This window comes from Oncorhynchus kisutch, linkage group LG30, assembly GCF_002021735.2.
Source record: "Oncorhynchus kisutch isolate 150728-3 linkage group LG30, Okis_V2, whole genome shotgun sequence".
Lineage (NCBI taxonomy): Eukaryota > Metazoa > Chordata > Actinopteri > Salmoniformes > Salmonidae > Oncorhynchus > Oncorhynchus kisutch.
The window spans coordinates 27,193,802-27,214,876 of NC_034203.2; the positions used below are offsets into that span (position 1 = coordinate 27,193,802).

Genomic DNA, 21,075 nt, shown 5'->3' on the forward strand with positions numbered 1-21,075 from the left:
TTTCACGAAGCTCCCAACGAACAGTTATTGTACTGACGTTGCATCCAGAGGCAGTTTGGAACTCGGTAGTGGGTGTTGCAACCGAGGGCAGACCATTTTTACGCACTTCAGCACTCGGCAGTCCGGTTCTGTTAGCTTGTGTGGCCTACCACATTGCGGCTGAGCCGTTGTTGCTCCTAGACATTTCCACTTCACAATAACAGCAGTTACAGTTGAGCGGGGCTGATCTAGAAGGGCAGACATTTGACCAACGGACTTGTTGTAAAGGTACCATCCTATCAGTGCCAATGCCATTCTACTGCCAATTGCATGGCTGTGTGCTCGATTTTATACACCTGTCAGCAATGGGTGTGGCTGAAATAGCTGAATCCACTAATTTGAAGGGTGTCCACATATAGTGTGTGTGTGCTTATTAAGAACCCAATCTTGTCTTATTCCAGGGGAGAGGAGCAGTTCCCCAGTCGCTGGCTGACCTTCTTCAGTGCAATCAAGTCCAACGGTAACGTCTTCATCAGAGACTCCTCAGCAGCCCACCCCCTCGCCCTACTGCTGCTCACCGACTGTGACATCACTGAGAGAGGTATAATTCAATTCAGTAACATTTTATGAATCCTAGAGTGGCATTAAACTGCTGGTACTGTAGAGATCTCACCATTCACCAACTACTGCACGTAGACTTGCACTGACGCTACAGATATGTCATTGAGGGCCTCACTAGCTTTATCGATACCAATGACTATTGAGTGGAATTGTTATAAAGGATGTTAGAATCCAGTCAAATAGTGGAAAAGGGATATTTCCTTGTTTCCTCTCTTTAACACTCTCCTGCCTCTCTCAGTGAATGGTGACCGTGTGGAGGTGGCGTTCCCGGGGCGGTCGCTGGTACGCTGTGAGCTGTCTGTCCAGACATGGGAGCTGCTGTGGGAGCTACGCTCCTCCATCCAGACCATGCTGTACCGCAACCTCCGCCCACACAGCTCAGCCAATTACATCACACAGGATGGCAAGCTCATCTCGCTATTGGTGGAGCTGCTGAACAATACTGAGTCCAATACAGACCCCCAGCCAAACGGTGGCCACAGTGACTCTGAGGTAGACTGATTCACTCGCATTGGAATAAAGGAATGTCAAAGCACTGTGGATGGAGTACTGCTTTGTGACCTGAAAAACCTCTGGCCGTAGCAAGAGTCCATAGATTTTTCTGGTCAGGAAAAAAGTACCAAAGCAAAATGCTCGGGGCACGGTCTGCTGACAAATCTGAGAAGACATGTAATATCGGTTAACTGTACAATATTATCCATAGTTCACTACCCATTCTAAATGTCCTCTATCTCCTCACCTGAGATATACAGAGAAAATGTTTGAAAATATAGATGAATGTGAACACTGAGTTTATAATGGAGTTCGGGAAAATACATCATGCCCTGAAGGTTTGACTCTTAAACTATATTTCAAGAGCCCCATTTAAATAGGAGTGAACTCATGGTACTGTAAATACTACTGTGATTGCTCTCTATATGGGAGGAAATCCATTTGTTTGACTAGATTATGGACTCAAGTATTTGTTTTTTGAAAAGCAGAAGTTGAATGAATCTGACTGTTAATGAGTGTCTAGTGACCTGTGCACTACAGCGAGACGGTGTCAAGATGACAAAATAATGATTACATGAATGTATTGTTAACCATTATTTTTTTATTTAAATATGGTCTGTTGAAAGAAAGATGTTAAACAATGTTACTGGTTGCAATTTTCCTCTCTGTACTGTGATTGTGTCTGAAGTTAAATGTATTATTCATCTTTGGGCTGTAAGGTGAAGCCAGTTTTCAGGAGAACTCCTTGAGGAAGTGCAGGTGGAAGTTCTTCAGGCGTTTCAGTACCTCTTCCATGGTCTCCACTGGGGTCATGACACACAGTCTACAGAGAGAGATGAGAACAAATCAGTGGGGAAGTATAACCATTTAAATAGAATGATGAGGCTAATGCTATGCTTCCCTGTTCATTTGCATAGGATGAGTAGTGGATATGGAGCCATTGACTACTGGAGTGTTTTATGGTGACATTTCTATGTCCAGAAGCTGTTGACAGAGAGAGGATTGTACCTGATGTGGTGGGTGCCTTCCTTCTGTCCATACTCACACCCCGGTCCCACACACACTCCTGCCTCCTCTAGTAACCGTTTACAGTACCACAGGTCAGGCTGCATCCCCACCACCTGCAATGGAAAACAGAAAACTCACATATATAAGAGATCAAATCATTAACTCCAGACTATTTAGAATTAATCAGATGTTGAATCACATGTTTTGTCTCTTGAAATGCCCATATGACAAACAGCAGTAGTCATGCTAGTGCTCTACCTGACCATACAGTGTACTATTTGCCCCATGACTAACCTTGGCCTTCTCAATGGCTGCTTGGGGTAGATACAGCCGGGGGAATACGAAAGCTCCTCCCATCATCGGCTGACAGCTGATTCCTGGGATATTGTTCAGAAACTCTGGGACCCAGCTCATGTTATGGACCAGCATGGCCCGGATAGACTGGGTCTCCTGGCGGAGATGGAAGAGAAGACTGAAAAGAAGGACACTGGGAGAGCATATTGTATGGGACACTGAGGTGCAGTTGTGAATAGGGGAAGGAATACATTTGTTTGATTTTGATGAACTATTTCTTATTTTAGAGACATCAATGATTGCAGAGCACTATCATTAAACTACTTATGACTAAATGCTACATGGCATATGCAATCTATTAAGCCTAACGTCATACTGTAGTTTGATCTATTTTGATGGGTCTCACCTGGGCGTAGACCGGGTATGAGGGGTCCCCTGGCCTGGGAGGGTTAGCCATGAGCTCCAGGGCTAGCTGACCAGTCACAGGGGCACAGATGTCAGTGGAAAAGAGGGTGTAGGCGTACCTCATGACGGCTGGGTCAAGGTTCACCAGCTCCACGTACCCCCCGCGTAGCCCACACCTGTGCAGGGAGGAGAGACATACAGAGTAGTGGTCAAACACTGGCCTGCTGGTTTCAGTACAGGCTTTTACACCATAGGAAGCCTGAAGTGGATCTCTTAGGGAACTGCCAGCTATTTTATTTACTTTTGTCAATATTGAGTTTGTGTTGGCAGCTCATACATTGTCTAAGAAGGCACTAATCCATGTTTGCTCTAACGCTCATGCTGAAGGAATTTGACCATTCTAAAAGAAGTAGGCTAGTAGCTAATTACTTAATTAAGTAGCTAATGGGGTAATACGATCCAGATCATTGTAGAGTACAGTAGGCTATAGTATGTATGTATTGAAGACCACTCCTCTGCTGATGTGCCTAATTGCTCTAATTGGGCCATGCCCCACCCCTTCCCACTACAGCTGTTCTCACTGCCAAATCACCACTCCTCAGGCTTTTTTTTTCACTCCTAACCTTACCATTTAACCCCTTCTCCCCTTCTGAAACCAGCAAATCCTTTCATGGTGATGCCAGGAGTGGCATATTCTGTTTGCCTTTGTGCATGAAAGAATCAACCAACACAACCCTACCTAACAGCCTTTACAAGCCAATAAAATCCACACCCCTCTGCTGTGTGTGAAATAAATCAGATAATTGAATCCTTCCTCATCTCATTCATCCAGCAGCATTCTAATAGATGCATCATGGTGGCATTCTGAACTTTAGACCAGTCAATTACAAAACCTCCTAATACAAGTTCACCTTCAGTTGAATGCATGAATCCGTTAGTTTATTGCCTTAGAAGACAGACAGTGCTGCTGTACAGTACTCACTCTCCCATGAAGCCTTTGGATGCTGAGTGGAAAGAGGCCAGCTCCACTGTGTGAGAGAGAGGAGGCCCCATCTCAGACAGAACCTTCTTATAGGAGACAAACTCACTGCCCTCCCCGAACACACTTTCCTGATACACCTGTGGATCGAATGAAACAGTGAGGGGTGCGTGGAAGACAGAACCACTCACTACATTGTCAATATAGAGGGAAGTGAAATATTTGTATTTAAAAATAAGCGATTTGCCAGGAGAAAGTATAGACAGGAAGTCACCTCATCAGCCATGAGGAAGAGCCTCTCCTCCGCAGCGAATCGGATCACCTTTTCAATACACTTCCTGCTCTGAACATGACCTAGCAACAACAAAACAAATGAGACTATCCATAAATACTGCTGAGGTAACTTGGCTGCAAAAAGGTTTACTTTACATTCTTCATAGGGACAAATAGTGGGGTACTACTGTATCGACCATCATGGAACCGGAACAACTCGTTACCTGTAGGATTCCCCGGGTTGATGACATACAGGGCAACTGTGTTGCAGACACCCTTAGAGGCCTGTAGTGCTCTGCGTAGCTCCTCCACCTCCATTGCCCAACACTGCTCCTCATCTAGGTAGTAGGGAACAACGGCTGCCCCGAGCCTTTGCAACATCATTTTGAAGGAAGAGTAGGTGGGCACAGCGGTCAACACACCTGTCGGAAGTGAGGCCTGATTGTGGAAGTCAGCCAGCATATTCAACACTTGCTAAAAACAGAAAATAGAGAGGGAAAGATGAATGAGAGACATGGTGATGATGATGATGATGATGATGATGGTGGTGAAGATGATTCTCACCATTATTGACCTTTGAGAGCCAGATGTCATGAAGATATTCTCGGGGGACGATGGTACACCACCATCTCGTCGAGAGATGAAGTTGGACACACTGCACTGTATATAAGAGATACCACCAGTGGGCGTGTATGAGCCTGATAAGATAGAGAAGAAGAACAAACACAGGTAAACACACATCACATATACCAGCCAGGTTACCTGTGATACAAGTCAGTATTCAACGTCTATCCATGTCTGAGGATGTCGGGAGATGATGTGGAAATCGTCCAGTAGAGGCAACAGTGAGCACTTGCCTTCAAGTAGTTTTCATCTTGCTAAGGTGATGGCTGTGAGCAACTGCCTCTGGTGCCAAATTTGCTATTTTAAGCCTATCCTAACCTTAACCATTCAGAGTTAATGCCTAACATTAAAAAGTCAGAGTTAATGCCTAAACTTAACCCTAAGAATTCAAAGTTAATGCTTGTAGCATATACTGGATTTAACAGCTAACAGGACCCAATTGCAGCCCACCTTACCTACACTCCCCCCATCACATGCTCCCAGCAGGCTTTGGACCCTCTGTCTAACGTCCCCTGGCAGTTTGTAACTGTGGATCAACTGAGGGTAGAGGCAGGCTGCAAGAACCTGGCGCACGCACATGCACACACACACACACAGACACACACAGGTTTAAAGCAAAACAGCAAATACACCATATTTAGACAGGCAGGGTTATCAGTGGACACTCAGACAGAAAGGTTGAATGTCAGGAGGACATTACCTGTCGAACGAAGGTCAAAGGTTGGACCCCTCCTCTGTGTTTGTCTCCCCAGCTGACATCTATCACATCCTTACAGGGCTTCCTCCCTCCCTATCAGAAACAGATGACATACTGCAGTGTAAGTCCATGTATATATATTAGCTGTATACTATATTGTGTTTTACGTGAATATGCAATGAACTGCATGCACAAGTCAACATATATCTAGCTATTCTATGTCTGAAATAGTAGGCATACATGTGACTTGAGACACTAACATCAGATCTGGGTCCGGTTTCCCAAAACCTAAGGCTAAGTTCATCTTTAGAACCTTAGTAGGAGCATTATAAAATATCCAAGCTGTTTCCTAAAACCAGTGTTACTAAAGTTGCACTGGAAGACGCTCGTTATTTACCGACTGACTGCCTCAAACCACTAGTAAGTGCGTTGTCAGAGGCTTTTTTTGCCCTTGCGCATCACTTTATACACAGACGATCTAAACTTAGAATCAAGATGTTTATCTGTCGCAGGACAAAGTTGACTACAAACACAAAGTTGCCATTGTCTTGGGTAATTGTTACAAACAAACACAGGTTAAAAAGATGATTCAAATGAAAACTCAATGGCCAGTTTATTAGATACACCCAGGGTGTACACTGTGGGTGTACACTGTGGCGGGGACACTGCAAATAGTCTGGGTAGCCATTTGACTAGATGTTCAGGAGTCTTATGGCTTGGAGGTAGAAGCTGTTTTAAAGCCTCTTGGACCTAGACGTGGCGCTCTGGTACCACTTGCCATGCGGTTGCCGGTTGCAGAGAGAATGGTCTATGACAAGAGTGGCTGGAGTCTTTGACAATTTTTAGGGCCTTCCTCTGACACCGCCTGGTATAGAGGTCCTGGATGGCAGGAAGCTTGGCCCAATGATGTACTGGGTCGTTCGCACTACCCTCTGTATCAAATCAAATCAAATTTATTTATATAGCCCTTCGTACATCAGCTGATATCTCAAAGTGCTGTACAGAAACCCAGCCTAAAACCCCAAACAGCAAGCAATGCAGGTGTAGAAGCACGGTGGCTAGGAAAAACTCCCTAGAAAGGCCAAAACCTAGGAAGAAACCTAGAGAGGAACCAGGCTGTAGTGCTTTGCGGTCGCAGGCAGAGCATGTGCCATACCAGGCAGTGATGCAACCAGTCAGGATACTCTCGATAGTGCAGCTGTAGAACCTTTTGAGGATCTGAGGACCCATGCCAAATCTTTTCAGTCTCCTGAGGGGGAATAGGTTTTGTCGTGCCCGCTTCACAACTGTCATGGTGTGCTTGGACCATGTTAGTTTGTTGGTGATGTGGACACCGAGGAACTTGAAGCTCTCAACCTGCTCCACTGCAGCCCCTTTGATGAGAATGGGGGCATGCTCGTTCCTCTTTTTGCTGTAGTCCACAATCATCTCTATGTAGCAAGACACAAATTTGTGACTCACTGTCTGAAGGAGTCATCCATTTTTGTGAATGGGTTGATATACCTAATAAACTGACCACTGAGTGTGGGCATAGGCTTATACACTGCTCAAAAAAATAAAGGGAAGACTTAAACAACACAATGTAACTCCAAGTCAATCACACTTCTGTGAAATCAAACTGTGCCTTCCTTACAAATGAATTCACGCTCAGAGTATACATAACAGGCATAATTAAAAAACTCGACTTCAAATCTGTGTGTGGTTCGCTCACCTTTTTCTTTAAAAAAAACTCAGTTCGAGATGTGGTATCCACTCGGCTCGCTTCCTCTTAGATCAAAGGTTGGTCCATCTGCTTCGTTCCCGAAGTGCGGGTTCTCCCTGAGATCCCAAGTTTAGGGGATCCCTCGTGAACGATTTATTTACCTAGATCGTAGGAACGGTCACCGAGTGAAGATTCACATCCCCTCCTCGTCGCCAAATGTCGTGGAAATTTCCTCTATTTACCAAATCATGAGCGCAAACCACACACACAAGTCAGAGTTAGTTGTCAAAGTCCATCTTTAATTATATCAGCTCTATCACAATCCTGTGACTCTCAGGTAATTCAGTGTCTCTCAATGAATTCTCTGAGAGCCCTCTCCACATTGCAATAGCCTTTTGACTTTCAACAGTTCAGTATCTCTAATGAAAAGTTGAGAGTCCCAACATAATGGCAAATGGGATCCTTTATAGCAAAGATACACAGGATAAGACAGCATCGGCATAATTCATTGTTCAGCTTTGTCTCCTTTCTCAAACTCACCCCCATAAACCAATCCTCCATATCAACAGGCATATATCAAATCCATCCTATCTTGACAAGATCACAGAGACACACTGACTGGCACACAGACATTGTGGAGCCAAGAGATACATGCTTGATGATCCCTTGACCTCTCCCCTCTCTGCGGCCCATGCAACTTAGTCTTGACATAGAACAGATACTGCAACCCTGCCACAGTATTATACAAAAATAACATTCTTGATGAGAAGTAACTTACAAACATATGATGAATATAAAACATCTTACCTATGTTACCCACCAATTCTGATTATTCCCTAACACCACTTAGGAAGCAACACTGATTGACAATACATTTTACATGCTGTTGTGCAAATGGAATAGACAACAGGTGGAAATTATAGGCAATTAGCAAGACACCCCCAATAAAGGAGTGGTTCTGCAGGTGATAACCACAGATCACTTCTCAGTTCCTATGCTTCCTGGCTGATGTTTTGGTCACTTTTGAATGCTGGCGGTGCTTTCACTCTAGTGGTAGCATGAGACGGAGTCTACAACCCATACAAGTGGCTCAGGTAGTGCAGCTCATCCAGGATGGCACATCAATGCGATGGCACATCAATGCGGGCAAGAAGGTTTGCTGTGTCTGTCAGCGTACTGTCCAGAGCATGGAGGCGCTACCAGGAGACAGGCCAGTACATCAGGAGTTGAGTTGAGTTTAGTTTGAGTTTATTTTTTATTTTTACAGGGACAGTGCACATGAATCAACGTTTCAGTAAAAGTGCCGGTTTTAGCCAGCCGGCTAATTTTCAACCGCAGTCCCTGGGCAGGTTATTAAAAACAATTACAATATAGACAATAGCAACATAGAACAAGCAAGACATAGCAACATAGGACAAGCAAGACATAGCATACAGACAGAGCAACATAGGACAAGCAAGACGTAGCATACAGACAGAGCAGCATAGAACAAAAAGCAGCAAGTCAAAATTCATAAAAGCAACAAAGTGTTTCCACACCTCACAAGCTACAGACAACAGACAGCATGGAGAGCGGCAACACACAGCTAGGGACCATGTTCACAAATCTGATTGACCTTTAGCCATGTCTTCAAGCATTTTGTGAAAGTGTGATATGTGGTGCAGTTATGTGTGTCTGATGGCAGTGTATTCCAGACATTGGAAGCTCTCACAGAGAATGCAGATTTACTAAAGGTGCTTTTCCTTAGGGGAACTATACAGTCACCTCTCATGGCAGACCTTGTGGATCTGCTGCCATATGTCTGGGTTTTCTGTTTAACAAAAATATTGAGTGGAGGGGGAGCCAGGCCATTAAGGATCTTGAATACAAGACATGCGTCGGTGTATTGCACAAGATTTTCCCAACTCAAGAGCTCATGCTTTCTAAGGATGTGACAATGATGATGGCTATTGGGCTTCCTATCAAGCACTTTGAGAGCCTGTTTGTAGACAGACTGAATAGGTTTTAATGTTGTACAGCAAGCTTGGGCCCAACTAGTCAAGCAGTATATTAAGTGGGGGAGTATCATAGATTTGAAGTACAGTTTTGCTACCTCTGTAGTCAAACAATTTCGTATAAATCGGAAATTAGCTAGGTTGAATTTGGTTATTTGAATTACCTTTTTCACATGCTTTTTAAAAGAGAGGTTGGAATCAAGTATGATGCCAAGGTACTTAAAATCGGACACCACCTGGAGCTTCTCCCCTGACACATAGACATCTGGCTCAGTAGCATCTGTTGCCCTCTTTGTGAAGAACATGCAAACAGTTTTTTTCACATTGAGATGCAAACACGAGTCACTGAGCCACTTTGTAACCTGGACCATTACAGTAGTGAGTTCTTGTGCAGCTTGTTGTTTGCTCTTTGCATGCACATATATCACTGTATCATCTGCATACATTTGAACTTCAGACCCAGTACAGACAGAAGGCATATCATTAATGTACAGGCTGAACAGGAGGGGCCCCAGTATTGACCCTTGGGGCACGCCCACATCATAGCTACGAGTGGGCGACAGCTCATTGCTCACTCTGACACACTGAGTTCTGCCTTCAAGGTAGGATTTCATCCATCTCAAGGCATCAGGGGAAAAGTTGAACTTGGACAATTTTGTGATGAGAATCTCATGGTTAACAGTATCAAAAGCCTTCCATAGGTCCAGAAACACAGCCCCAACAGCACCCCCTTTGTCCATCTTGGACTTCACATTTTCCAGAAGAAAGCAGTTGGCCGTTTCTGTGGAGTGTTTCGCTCTGAAGCCAAACTGCATGGAGTGTAATGTAAAGGGGCTGTTGTTGAGTTGTTGAGGAGATGTGGAGGAGGCTGTAGGAGGGCAACAACCCAGCAGCAGGACCGCTACCTCTGCCTTTGTGCAAGGAGGAGCACTGCCAGAGCCCTGCAAAATTACCTCCAGCAGGCCACAAATGTGTATGTGTCTGCTCAAACGGTCAGAAACAGACTCCATGAGGGTGGTATGGGGGCCCGACGTCCACAGGTGGGGGTTGTGCTTACAGCCCAACTCCGTGCAGGACGTTTGGCATTTGCCAGAGAACACCAAGATTGGCAAATTCGCCACTGGCGCCCTGTGCTCTTCACAGATGAAAGCAGGTTCGCACTGAGCACATGTGACAGACGTGACAGAGTCTGGAGACGCCGTGGAGAACGTTCTGCTGCCTGCAACATCCTCCAGCATGACCGGTTTGGCGGTGGGTCAGTCATGGTGTGGGGTGGCATTTCTTTGGGGGGCCGCACAGCCCTCCATGTGCTCGCCAGAGGTATCCTGACTGCCATTAGGTACCGAGATGAGATACTCAGACCCCTTGTGAGACCATATGCTGGTGCGGTTGGCCCTGGGTTCCTCCTAATGCAAGACAATGCTAGACCTCATGTGGCTGGAGTGTGTCAGCAGTTCCTGCAAGAGGAAGGCATTGATGCTATGGACTGGCCCGCCCGTTCCCCAGACCTGAATCCAATTGAGCACATCTGGGTCATCATGTCTCGCTCCATCCACCAACGCCACGTTGCACCACAGACTGTCCAGGAGTTGGAGGATGCTTTAGTCCAGGTCTGGGAGGAGGACATTACATCAAAGTTGGATCAGCCTGTAGTGTGGTTTTCCACTTTAATTTTGAGTGTGACTCCAAATCCAGACCTCCATGGGTTGATAAATATGATTTCCATTGATAATTTGTATGTGATTTTGTTGTCAGCACATTCAACTATGTAAAGAAAAAGGTATTTCATAAGAATATTTCATTCATTCAGATCGGATGTGTTATTTTAGTGTTCCCTTTCTTTGAGCAGTGTATATTTCAAGTCATATTTAAATACATTTAATGTTCAATCAATTATGCTTAATTGTGGTAATTGTAGGCTACCGTCTGTAGTTTTTGCCTCAATATATTTCATGCTGTGTAACATTCTAGCCAGGGTTACCAACAGCCCCAAGAGCACTATTCATTGTTTTCTCGACTGACTTCCTAAAGTGATCTGCCCAGCAGGTGAAACACTTGTGTCAGTTTCCTCCTTAAAGGGAGAGTCCACCCAAATTACATATTGGTTTCCTTCCCCTATAAGTAGTCTTTGGACATGATTTGACAGTTATCAATGCTTTGGTTTTGTTTTAGCAGTTGTGGCACAAATCCTAGTCTTAGTACCAATATTAGCATTTTTCACACATCATGTCCAAATCATTCGAAAGTATAATTGATTGTGAAGCTCAACAAAGTCACTTGCAGATGATTTGAACATGATCCCTCTGGTGGCCCTTGGGGCTGATTTAGCAATAGACTAAGCCTCCTCTATTTGCAAACATATACACTAGGTGGTCATAGCTCTCTAAGAGCTGACTCGTAGTCAGTATTGTGGAATAATTATAATGTTAAGGTAAGATTTGAATGGAGAAAGCTGATCCGAGAGCAGCGCTGACTTTCTTTTAAACTATCATAAGCCTACAGATACATGCTCCAACAACGCACTTAGTGAACGTTCTCTTAATATAAAAAGGGCAATCAGCAGTTGCTACATTGCCTAAATCTTTGGATGTATAAATAGAATATGACTTATAAATGCCTCATGAGCATAGTTCAACTGTCGTACCCCATCAGAACCTAAAATATAAGCTTGTTTTACTCCAATGTTTGTAAACAAAGTAAATGTGAACAACACTATAGAGTCCTGCATTGGGTCGGATATTCATAGTTCTTCCCGCTGGCAGGTGGCAGGTGGAATTAGCTGGCAGGTGGAATTAAAGCATTATTTCAAACTTAGGGTCAGCTTGCGTTTCAGAACAATTATATTGCAGTTCGAAATGTTCAAATCATGAACATGTTTTGTTTTACAAACCAAGGAGCTTGTTGTGTATAGGCCTAGGCTGTACACTGAGTGCACAAAACATTAGGAACTTCTGTTGAATCTGACAATTAATCTTAATGGTTGTACAGTCGTCTCAAATAAAACTGTGAAGGACCTTGGCGTTACTCTGGACCCTGATCTCTCTTTTGAAGAACATATCAAGACTGTTTCAAGGACAGCTTTTTTTTACATCTACGTAACATTGCAAAAATCAGAAACTTTCTGTCCAAATTTGATGCAGAAAAATGTATCCATGCTTTTGTCACGTCTAGGTTAGACTACTGCAATGCTCTACTTTCCGGCTACCCGGATAAAGCACTAAATAAACTTCAGTTAGTGCTAAATATGGCTGCTAGAATCCTGACTAGAACTAGTTTGTTATATCTGGAGTACTTCTCCTGTCCTATCCGGTGTCCTGTGTGAATTTAAGTATGCTCTCTCTAATTCTCTCTTCCTCTCTTTCTTTCGCTCTCTCGGAGGACCTGAGCCCTAGGACCATGCCCCAGGACTACCTGACATGATGACTCCTTGCTGTCCCCAGTCCACCTGGCCGTGCTGCTGCTCCAGTTTCAACTGTTCTGCCTGTGATTATTATTATTTGACCATGAAGGTAATTTATGAACATTTGAACATCTTGGCCATGTTCTGTTATAATCTCCACCCGGCACAGCCAGAAGAGGACTGGCCACCCCACATAGCCTGGTTCCTCTCTAGGTTTTTACATAGGTTTTGGCCTTTCTAGGGAGTTTTTCCTAGCCACCGTGCTTCTACACCTGCATTGCTTGCTGTTTGGGGTTTTTAGGGTGGCTTTCTGTACAGCACATTGAGATATCCGCTGATGTACGAAGGGCTATATAAATACATTTGATTTGATTTGCAACAAATATAGCCAGTTGACAAGGCACGCCTCAAAATATGTTAATGTGTCACTGATTCTTTCTCCTTCCACAAAATGTTTCCACAATGCACTATCATTTACAGAATGATGCAGTAAATATATAGCAAATAAACAATACAGTACTTTATTGTTAAGTTGTATTGTAATAATATTACACCAATTTCTAACAGTGAATATGTATTTATATATTACAGCATACCAATAAATATTTTGGGTTTTATATCACTTGTTCTTGTAGAGGCCTTAACAAAGGCTTCTAAACTGTCATGACTACTAGCAGGGCCGGATTAAGGGCAAAACAGAGCAAAAGGACCTGGCTAAACTCTCAATCATTAAAGGTTTGAGACTTGCTTCCACTCTGATGTGTTCCCTATGTACATTTAATTGTTAGGGAACTACTACCGCATATCACTTAAATTGGTACAGCACTCTCATTAACAGGTGCAATGAGTATAGCCTCTTACAAGGCATGCCTCAAATGTGTTAATAAGCCACAACAATAGCATGCAGCCGCCAAAGGTTTTTGGCACTCCACAGTTACAGTATGGTATTGTTTTCTTTGGGGTGGTACTAAATTACTGGCAGCACAGTAGCCAGTAAATTACTGTAGATTTACAGGACAAATATATATATATGTATTAAAAAAATATGGTACTGTATATTCTGTGGGGTACAACATTCTCACTAATGGGTGCAACAAAATACAAGGCATGCCTCAAAGATTCTTTGACCGCCCACAACATTTTCCCACAATGCACCATAATTCACAGTATGCTACAGTAAATTACTGGCAGCACATTAGCCAATAAGTTACTGTAGATTTACAGGACAAATATTTGTCCGTATTCTCACTAATGGGTTCAACAAAATACAAGGTATGCCTCAAAATATGATCATGAGCCAGAGATTATTTCGCCGCCCACAATATTTTTTATTAATTTTTATTTTATTTAACTTTTATTTAACCAGGTAGGCCAGTTGAGAACAAGTTCTAATTTACAACATTGCACCATAATTCATAGTATGCTGCTATAAATATACAGCAAAACAGGTGATACAGTACTTTTACAGCAGTGCAGTGCAACACCATTGAACCCCTATAATGCATTGCTTTATACAGTACAGTACTGTAAAACAGAATTACAGTAGCTAACTGTGAAAGTTTTGCAGTAAATTTATAGCAATCTGTTAACGTGTGTCGCTGGGATACTGTTAACTCTATTTACAGCATTATATGTTTATATAGGGCTAGGATAGGCCACTGTGATGTCTTACCTGTGTGACTTCAGTTCTAATCTGATTGGCTCGTCTCACCAAGGGCTCCAGCTCTGTCTGTTTGATGCTCCTCATCTTGCGGCAGATCTCTCTCAGGCAGAGGAGTGACATTCTACTATCACACCTGCTGGTCCTCTAAGATAAATAGAATAGAATCTGATGAGATGCCTATTGACTTGTCCACTTCTATGGTTCCTTGATCTTTTCTCATGCTGATGGTGAGGAAGTGAGTAGGGGTAAAGTTCCCTCCCAAAGTAATTTTTTGTATAGGAACCAGTAAACGAATCAGTTTTGCAAGTTGAGCCTGCTTTAAAGTTGCCCCAGGCAAATTCCAGTAGGCCTGGCCTAAAACATATATTTCTGGTTCATCCACATTGTTAGTTTATTTTTGTGGAAAAATTGTGTTTATTATATTTCTTTCCACATAGAATTCAATAATTCAATTATACAAGTACAACAAACAAAGCAAACACCCCCAAAAACATACAGTACATCCCAAATGCACATCATACCATACAATAACACCTGCATTCATATGCCATCACGTCATTTTAGTTGTTACCTCAGATCACATATCCTACACATATCAATTAATAAATGTCTATAATGACTCTGTATATTCTAACCAGGGATCCTAATTCTTATGAAAAGACTGTGGACTACCTTCTACTAGTGGCATTGACCTCATTAATCCATTGAGTGATATTGGAAGGATCCTCATGGTTCCACAGTTCTACATTTTTTAGTCATAGCTAAGCAAAAAAAATCTTACATCTCTGAAAAGTAAGTTGTAGATCAGATCGATCTCCAAGGATTGTCATCGTGGGAGTTAAATGCAGGCCTACTTCCCTATGAAGGACCTCATCTCCTTTATTAATGTTTAGGGCAGGCCCATGTCATGTGTAATGAAGTACCCGTCTCTGTTTTACAGCGAGAGCATTGTGGAGATAAGTCTTATTTAAAGACGTACCATTTCCATTAAAGTAGCTTGGGTAGACTGGAAGATAGTGTTGTTTAAGTTGGAGACATTATATTCCAGTTCACCCAAGGTACTTTTATGGAAATGGTGTCGTTTAAGTTGGAGACATTATATTCCAAAGTTTTATGCACATTGTAATACTAAATGAGAACTTGGATGGGACAACAGTTCTACAGAGTAGCACATGTCTAGTCTAAATACAACCATCGATTTGGAAGAGCATGCCTTTCGATGTTTTAGTTAAAGCTTTAGGCTTCATGTTTCAAAATGAAAAGCCACTCCACTGGAATGTCATCATTTGAGCATTACACAGCACATGCTGTGAAGAAATGGGTTAAACAGCTACCAGTTACAGTAGTTTATTGATTAAGAGCCTACCTAGTGCATCCCTCTGCTATTTCTCTTTCACCCTTGTTGTGGTAGCTTTGGAATATTTCGATAATAGGCTATAGGTTTGAGATATCTCACTGGGCACACACTGGTTGAATTAACGTTGTTTCCACGTCATTTCATGCATGTCAACAAACACTTACCATACAATAAAAGTGTATTTATTAAGATAAAGGCAGACTTCTATTTCCTTGGTTCTACCAGGCGAGACTTTATTTACCTTAGCTATGATTTCACAACTCCAAAGACAAGAATGTCTATGGAGTTATGAACATATGGTTTCCAGGAAAATGCAGCACCAACTACAAATGTCCACTATCACTCAATATTTGTAAAAGTGTCTTATACTGTATACTATTACTACTATATCCTTGTCATAAATTATAATTTACATACTCAATAGGCGGTCCGCGGTACGAATCCAGACTGAGTATGGGATCAATACGGACCAGGGGGTCCAACTAACTCAGAAACTCAGTTGGGCTTTCAGTTTACTACTGTAGAGAGTTGTAATAGTGTAATGCAAAATGTGCCATTTCGAATTAGGTTAGTGCATGGGCAGTGCTCCTCTTGTTATGTCATTCACTGACAGACCTGTCAGAAAAACACATGGCAACATGTGTAAAACTGGACTTAGTAGCTAATGTGATAGAGCACATCCACAGACAGGGAGAGCCAGGTAACCAACAGTTTAACACTCCTAGTTTTACTCTTTGTTCCCCTTGTCTCTCCATGTCTGTTAAGCTAAGGTCTGATCCAACTGATGGTTGATTAATTCATTGATGATTTCTCTTACAGGTGCAGTTCTGTGTTTCCTACCAGGTTGGCAGGACATTAAGGCTGTCCAGAAGAGACTAGAGGAGAAGCCAACCTTCCAGTCTGGCTCTCAAATGATCCTACCATGTAAGGACTGGATAAGGGGTCTGCCTTTGGTTTCTGTCCTGCTGCCCATTCACAACATGCTACCTGTATTATTCCTGGTCAGATCACAATGTGACATAGTAAGGAAAGAATTCTGAACCTAATTCAAATGTAGTGCACAAGCAACGGTCTTGAGACTGGATTATAATAAAGTAATGTCTCTGCTCCTCCTCTGTCTGTCCAGTACACTCAAGTATGTCAGTGTTAGCAATTTGTTATTCTTCAATAAACAAACTCCAAAGCAAATCAGGGGGAGAAAAATAGGTTTATTTAGAGAGGATAAATCAAGATGTAATGCTGGGAGGTAGATGTTCAGTCTCCCCTATTCTCAGCTTTTCCCCACTGAACGAAGGAACAGGATGCCATTTAAATCCCCCCACCCTAGCCTGGGGTTGACCAATCAGAAGTCCTTGCAGTACAACTTGGCCAAATAACAAGTATCCTGCCCCCGACTCAATGTAGAGGACATGGTACACGCAGCTCTGAGTTCAGGAGTGACATTCCAGAGATTCTAAACCGCTGTTGAACTGAGACCCAACTCCTATTTACAATTCCCTATTAACCATTAGTACTATATTTAGTTTGGTACTCTTGTCCTCGCATCCTCTCAAACTCTGTTTATTTATCTTCAAAATATTCTTATATTAGTGACCCCATGTTCTCTCTTTCCAGTACACTCAAGTATGTCGGTGGGTGACCAGCAGACCGTGTTCCAGCGCCCTCCTGAGGGCCGGAGGAAGATCGTCCTGGCCACCAACATCGCTGAGACCTCTATCACCATCGACGACATTGTTCACGTAGTAAACGCGGGATCTCAGAAGGAGCAGAACTACGACACACGGACCAAGGTAGGTGACGGTCACTTCTGGCACTGTCACAGTGAATAGATAATATAGCCATTAATGCAGAAACGGTATCTTAAAGCACCTCAATAGAGGACAATATTGCTCTCCTAAAAAATCCCTGTTCCCAATTTTTTAAGATTGTGTATGGAAAACATTCCTAGTACTTACAGGAGCCGCCACGCTGGGGTTCGCAAATACAACTGGTGATTGGCTATAATATACTAGTGTGGTGTTGCAAACCTCTGTCTTGCTGGTCCCCAGGTGTCATGTCTAGACACAGTCTGGATCTCGCGCTCCAACGTCACTCAGCGTAGAGGGAGGGCGGGGCGATGCCAGCCCGGACATGCCTACCACCTGTTCCCACGGCAACGCCTGGAATCAATGACGACCTTCCCTGTGCCTGAGATCCTACGCACCCCTCTGGAGAGCCTGGTGGTACAGGCCAAGATCCACAGCCCCCACTGCAAGGTGAAGGGATTTGACAGAGGAACGATGTAGGGGTGTGTAAGAGCCAGTCAATGTAATTGTGAGGTCTCTGCATGTAGTCACACATTGATGTTCCCTTGGTGGGTCTCTCCAGGCAGTGGATTTCTTATCGCAGGTGTTGGACAGCCCAGAGCGAGAGGCTGTGACTGATGCTGTTCGCAACCTGCAAGAGATTGGTGAGACTCTCTAATGATCTGTCTTCACATGATGAAAAACATTTTCATCCACATTGTTTCAGTTGGGATTTACAAATCATTCAAAAGGCCAAGTATAAGTGTGTGTGTTACTGGTGTTTTGTTCTTAGTACTCCTCTCCCCTCCCTCTCCCTAGGTGTTCTGGACAAGACAGAGGCCCTGACTCCCCTGGGGGAGAGAGTAGCCTGTCTGTCCTGTGACCCGCGCCTGGGGAAGGTGCTGGTGCTTGCTGCTCTGTTCCGCTGTGTCCTGCCCCTGCTGTCAGTCACAGCCTGTCTCACCAGAGACCCTTTCCACAACAGCATGCAGAACAGAGCCCTGGTCTCTAAGGTCAGACACTGACTCAGTCCACGTCCACTTGGGCAGTTTTAATTATAGATCCATAACAACCTGCAAAGTTCACATTTCTATTGCAGTGTAAATGTCTGCTGGTCATTTCAGCATTTACCTGTTATTTATGATCTAAGTTAGTCTTTTATTTTGATTTACACTAGTTGATTTTCTGTCACATTTTATCAATATTTTCTTCCCCTCCATCTCTCTCCCTCTCTCTTTCTACTTCCTTCCCTCCAGGCTAAGGAAGACCTGGGAGGTTCAAGCTACAGTGATTACCTGGTGTTCAGTCGAGCCGTGTTGGGCTGGAGGAGTGTTCAGCAAGAGAGGGACAGAGAGACCAGACAGGACTACTTGAACAGATACACACTGTCTGGAGCCGGCCTGCGCTTCATCAATGGTGAGAGAGACAGAGACATTGGGTAAACTCCTGGCTGTCGGGTTTTTCCTTACCTTGTGACCTGACCAGGTAAAACTCCGTGCCCTCGTCATTTGTTCAGTCAGTTCTCCGGCTGACCCAGGTTGTTGAGTGTCTCCCATAGATATTCATATTCCATATATTTTCATACGTTTTTATTAATCATTGATGTCTTGTGTGTTCCAGGTCTGACTTCCCAGTTCAGTGAGAACCTCCTTGAGGCTGGGCTGGTGGAGCGTTCAGCTGACTGCCAGAGATCCTCCTCCCTCTACAACCAACACAGCCACCAGGACGAGCTGGTCAAGGCTGTGCTGCTGGCCGGACTCTACCCCAACCTCATACAGGTACACATCTAAATCTCAAACAGAAGAATGACTGTCTGCGGGTTCCTATAGCTTAAACTATGCACTCAGCATCGTGACTCACTTGTTATGTTTCTGTGCCTCAGGTGAAAAGGGGAGCAGTGACCAAAGGTCGCTTCCGCCCCAACAGCCTGTCCTTCCGTACGCAGAGTGGCCCAGTGCTCATACACCGCTCCTCCGTCAACAGGTGTGTGTTAAGCGCTGCATGGTCAATCTGACGTCTGCATTGGCCGTGCAACGTTTACGGTGTTACGGCCTCTGCAGAAGTCAGGGCGTTCATACTTCTTGCGCTTTGTGGAGCAGAGCTGTTGTGAAGGAAGTTGTCAAGGAAGTGAGTTTGTGTTTATACAGGACCTCCCGCCCCCACCTACCGTCAACCAAACATGTTAATGCGGACCTATATCAAATCAAGTTTTATTGGTCACATTCACGTGGTTAGCAGATGTTAATGCAAGTGTAGCGAAATGCTTGTGCTTCTAGTTCCGACAATGCAGTAATAACCAACGAGTAATCTAACCTAACAATTTCACAACAGCTACCTTATACACACAAGTGTAAAGGGATGAAGAATATGTACATAAAGATATATGAATGGGTGATGGTACAGAACGGCATCGGCAAGATGCAGTAGATGGTATCGAGTACAGTATATGAGATTAGTAATGTAGGGTATGTAAACATTATATTAAGTGGCATTGTTTAAAGTGACGAGTGATACATTTTTTCCATGTATGGCAGCAGCCACTCAATGTTAGTGGTGGCTGTTTTAACAGTCTGATGGCCTTGAGATAGAAGCTGTTTTTCAGTCTCTCGGTCCCAGCTTTGATGCACCTGTACTGACCTCGCCTTCTGGATGATAACGGGGTGAACAGGCAGTGGCTCGGGTGGTTGTTGTCCTTGATGATCTTTATGGCCTTTCTGTGACATTGGCTGGTGTAGGTGTTCTGGAGGGCAGGTAGTTACGGAGCCCTCTGCATTGTTATAAAATTAGAGTTGCACTCGGCGATGCAGTACGGAGCTCATTTTGACCTCTGCATGCCTCCGCAATTGCATCACACAATGCATCACATATGGAGTCTCCTACCGCATTTTCGCATCAAGCATAAATTGGCTCTTAGTGTGTGTGTTACGATTAGATGTCGACCGATTAATCGGAATGGCCGATTAATTAGGGCCGGTTTCAAGTTTTCATAACAATCAGAAATCTGTATTTTTGGGCGCCAATTTGCTGATTTTCTTTATTTAAAATGTTTTTAAATTTTATTTATACCTTATTTTTTTAACTACACAAGTCAGTTAAGAATACATTCTTATTTTCAATGATGGTCTAGGAACGGTGGGTTAACTGCCTCATTCAGGGGCAAAACGACAGATTTTCACGTCAGCTCGGGGGATCCAATTTTGCAACCTTACAGTTAACTAGTCCAACGCAATAACGACCTACCTCTCTCTCGTTGCACTCCACAAGGAGACGCGAATGCAGTAAGCAAGGTAAGTTGCTAGCTAGCATTAAACTTATCTTATAAAAAAACAATCAATTAAAATCACTAGTTAACTACACATGGTTGACGATATTACTAGATATTATCTAGCGTGTTCTGTGTTGCATATAATCTGACTGAGCGGTGGTAGGCAGAGGCAGACGCGTAAACATGAATTCAAACAGCACTTTAGTGCCTTTTGCCAGCAGCTCTTCGTTGTGCGTCAAGCATTGCGCTGTTTATGACTTCAAGCCTATCAACTCCCGAGATGAGGCTGGTGTAACCGAAGTGAAATGGCTAGCTAGTTAGCGTGCGCTCTGAGCCTTCTAGTAGTTGTTCCCCTTGCTCTGCATGGGTAACGCTGCTTCGATGGTGGCTGTTGTCGTTGTGTTGCTGATTTGAGCCCAGGTAGGAGCGAGGAGAGGGACGGAAGCTATACTGTTGCACTGGCAATACTAAAGTGCCTATAAGAACATCTAATAGTCAAAGGTTAATGAAATACAAATGGTGTAGAGGGGAATAGTCC

The 21,075-nt window shown here is 43.6% G+C and overlaps 2 protein-coding genes and 1 long non-coding RNA gene across 5 annotated transcripts in view; 2 read left to right on the forward strand and 1 right to left on the reverse strand.

The window, feature by feature from the left end:
* On the forward strand, positions 1-2,734 carry LOC116358653 (uncharacterized). Its single transcript, XR_004206426.1, has 2 exons — positions 1-580; positions 839-2,734. It is a non-coding gene; the product is annotated as an uncharacterized LOC116358653 (long non-coding RNA).
* On the reverse strand, positions 1,819-19,220 carry LOC116358651 (alanine aminotransferase 2-like). Of its 3 annotated transcripts, none has more exons than XM_031810808.1 (12): positions 19,133-19,220; positions 14,141-14,275; positions 5,376-5,465; positions 5,131-5,239; positions 4,616-4,749; positions 4,276-4,525; positions 4,053-4,132; positions 3,782-3,918; positions 2,801-2,975; positions 2,395-2,550; positions 2,101-2,213; positions 1,819-1,915 (listed from the first exon to the last, which is right to left on the reverse strand). In XM_031810808.1, exons 2-12 carry the CDS (start codon positions 14,249-14,251, stop codon positions 1,825-1,827), a joined length of 1,446 nt encoding a protein of 481 aa, XP_031666668.1. In that variant the 5' UTR covers positions 14,252-14,275; positions 19,133-19,220; the 3' UTR covers positions 1,819-1,824. The 3 variants fall into 3 exon arrangements, with proteins under 3 accessions (XP_031666668.1, XP_031666667.1, XP_031666669.1); XM_031810807.1 differs by lacking the exon at positions 19,133-19,220 and adding an exon at positions 17,516-17,629; XM_031810809.1 differs by lacking the exons at positions 5,131-5,239; positions 14,141-14,275; positions 19,133-19,220 and adding an exon at positions 7,084-7,306.
* The window catches only part of LOC109886891 (ATP-dependent RNA helicase DHX30), an 8,877-nt gene continuing 3,920 nt past the window's right edge, over positions 16,119-21,075 (forward strand). The window contains exons 1-9 of the mRNA XM_020478445.2: positions 16,119-16,188; positions 16,308-16,412; positions 17,103-17,278; positions 17,537-17,743; positions 17,856-17,937; positions 18,092-18,285; positions 18,529-18,688; positions 18,893-19,050; positions 19,155-19,255. Coding sequence (XP_020334034.2) covers positions 16,119-16,188; positions 16,308-16,412; positions 17,103-17,278; positions 17,537-17,743; positions 17,856-17,937; positions 18,092-18,285; positions 18,529-18,688; positions 18,893-19,050; positions 19,155-19,255 — 1,253 coding nt within the window. The remainder of the gene's footprint in view (positions 16,189-16,307; positions 16,413-17,102; positions 17,279-17,536; positions 17,744-17,855; positions 17,938-18,091; positions 18,286-18,528; positions 18,689-18,892; positions 19,051-19,154; positions 19,256-21,075) is intronic.

Bases quoted from the DNA above. Each gene is read 5' to 3' on its own strand.
- LOC116358651 (XM_031810808.1), bottom strand. From the start codon at position 14,251: ATGTCACTCCTCTGCCTGAGAGAGATCTGCCGCAAGATGAGGAGCATC. The intron at 5,466-14,140 runs GTAAGACATCAC...TGTTTCTGATAG, and splicing joins TTAGAACTGAAGTCACACAG to GGAGGGAGGAAGCCCTGTAA. The intron at 4,133-4,275 runs GTAACGAGTTGT...TGTTGTTGCTAG, and splicing joins CAACCCGGGGAATCCTACAG to GTCATGTTCAGAGCAGGAAG.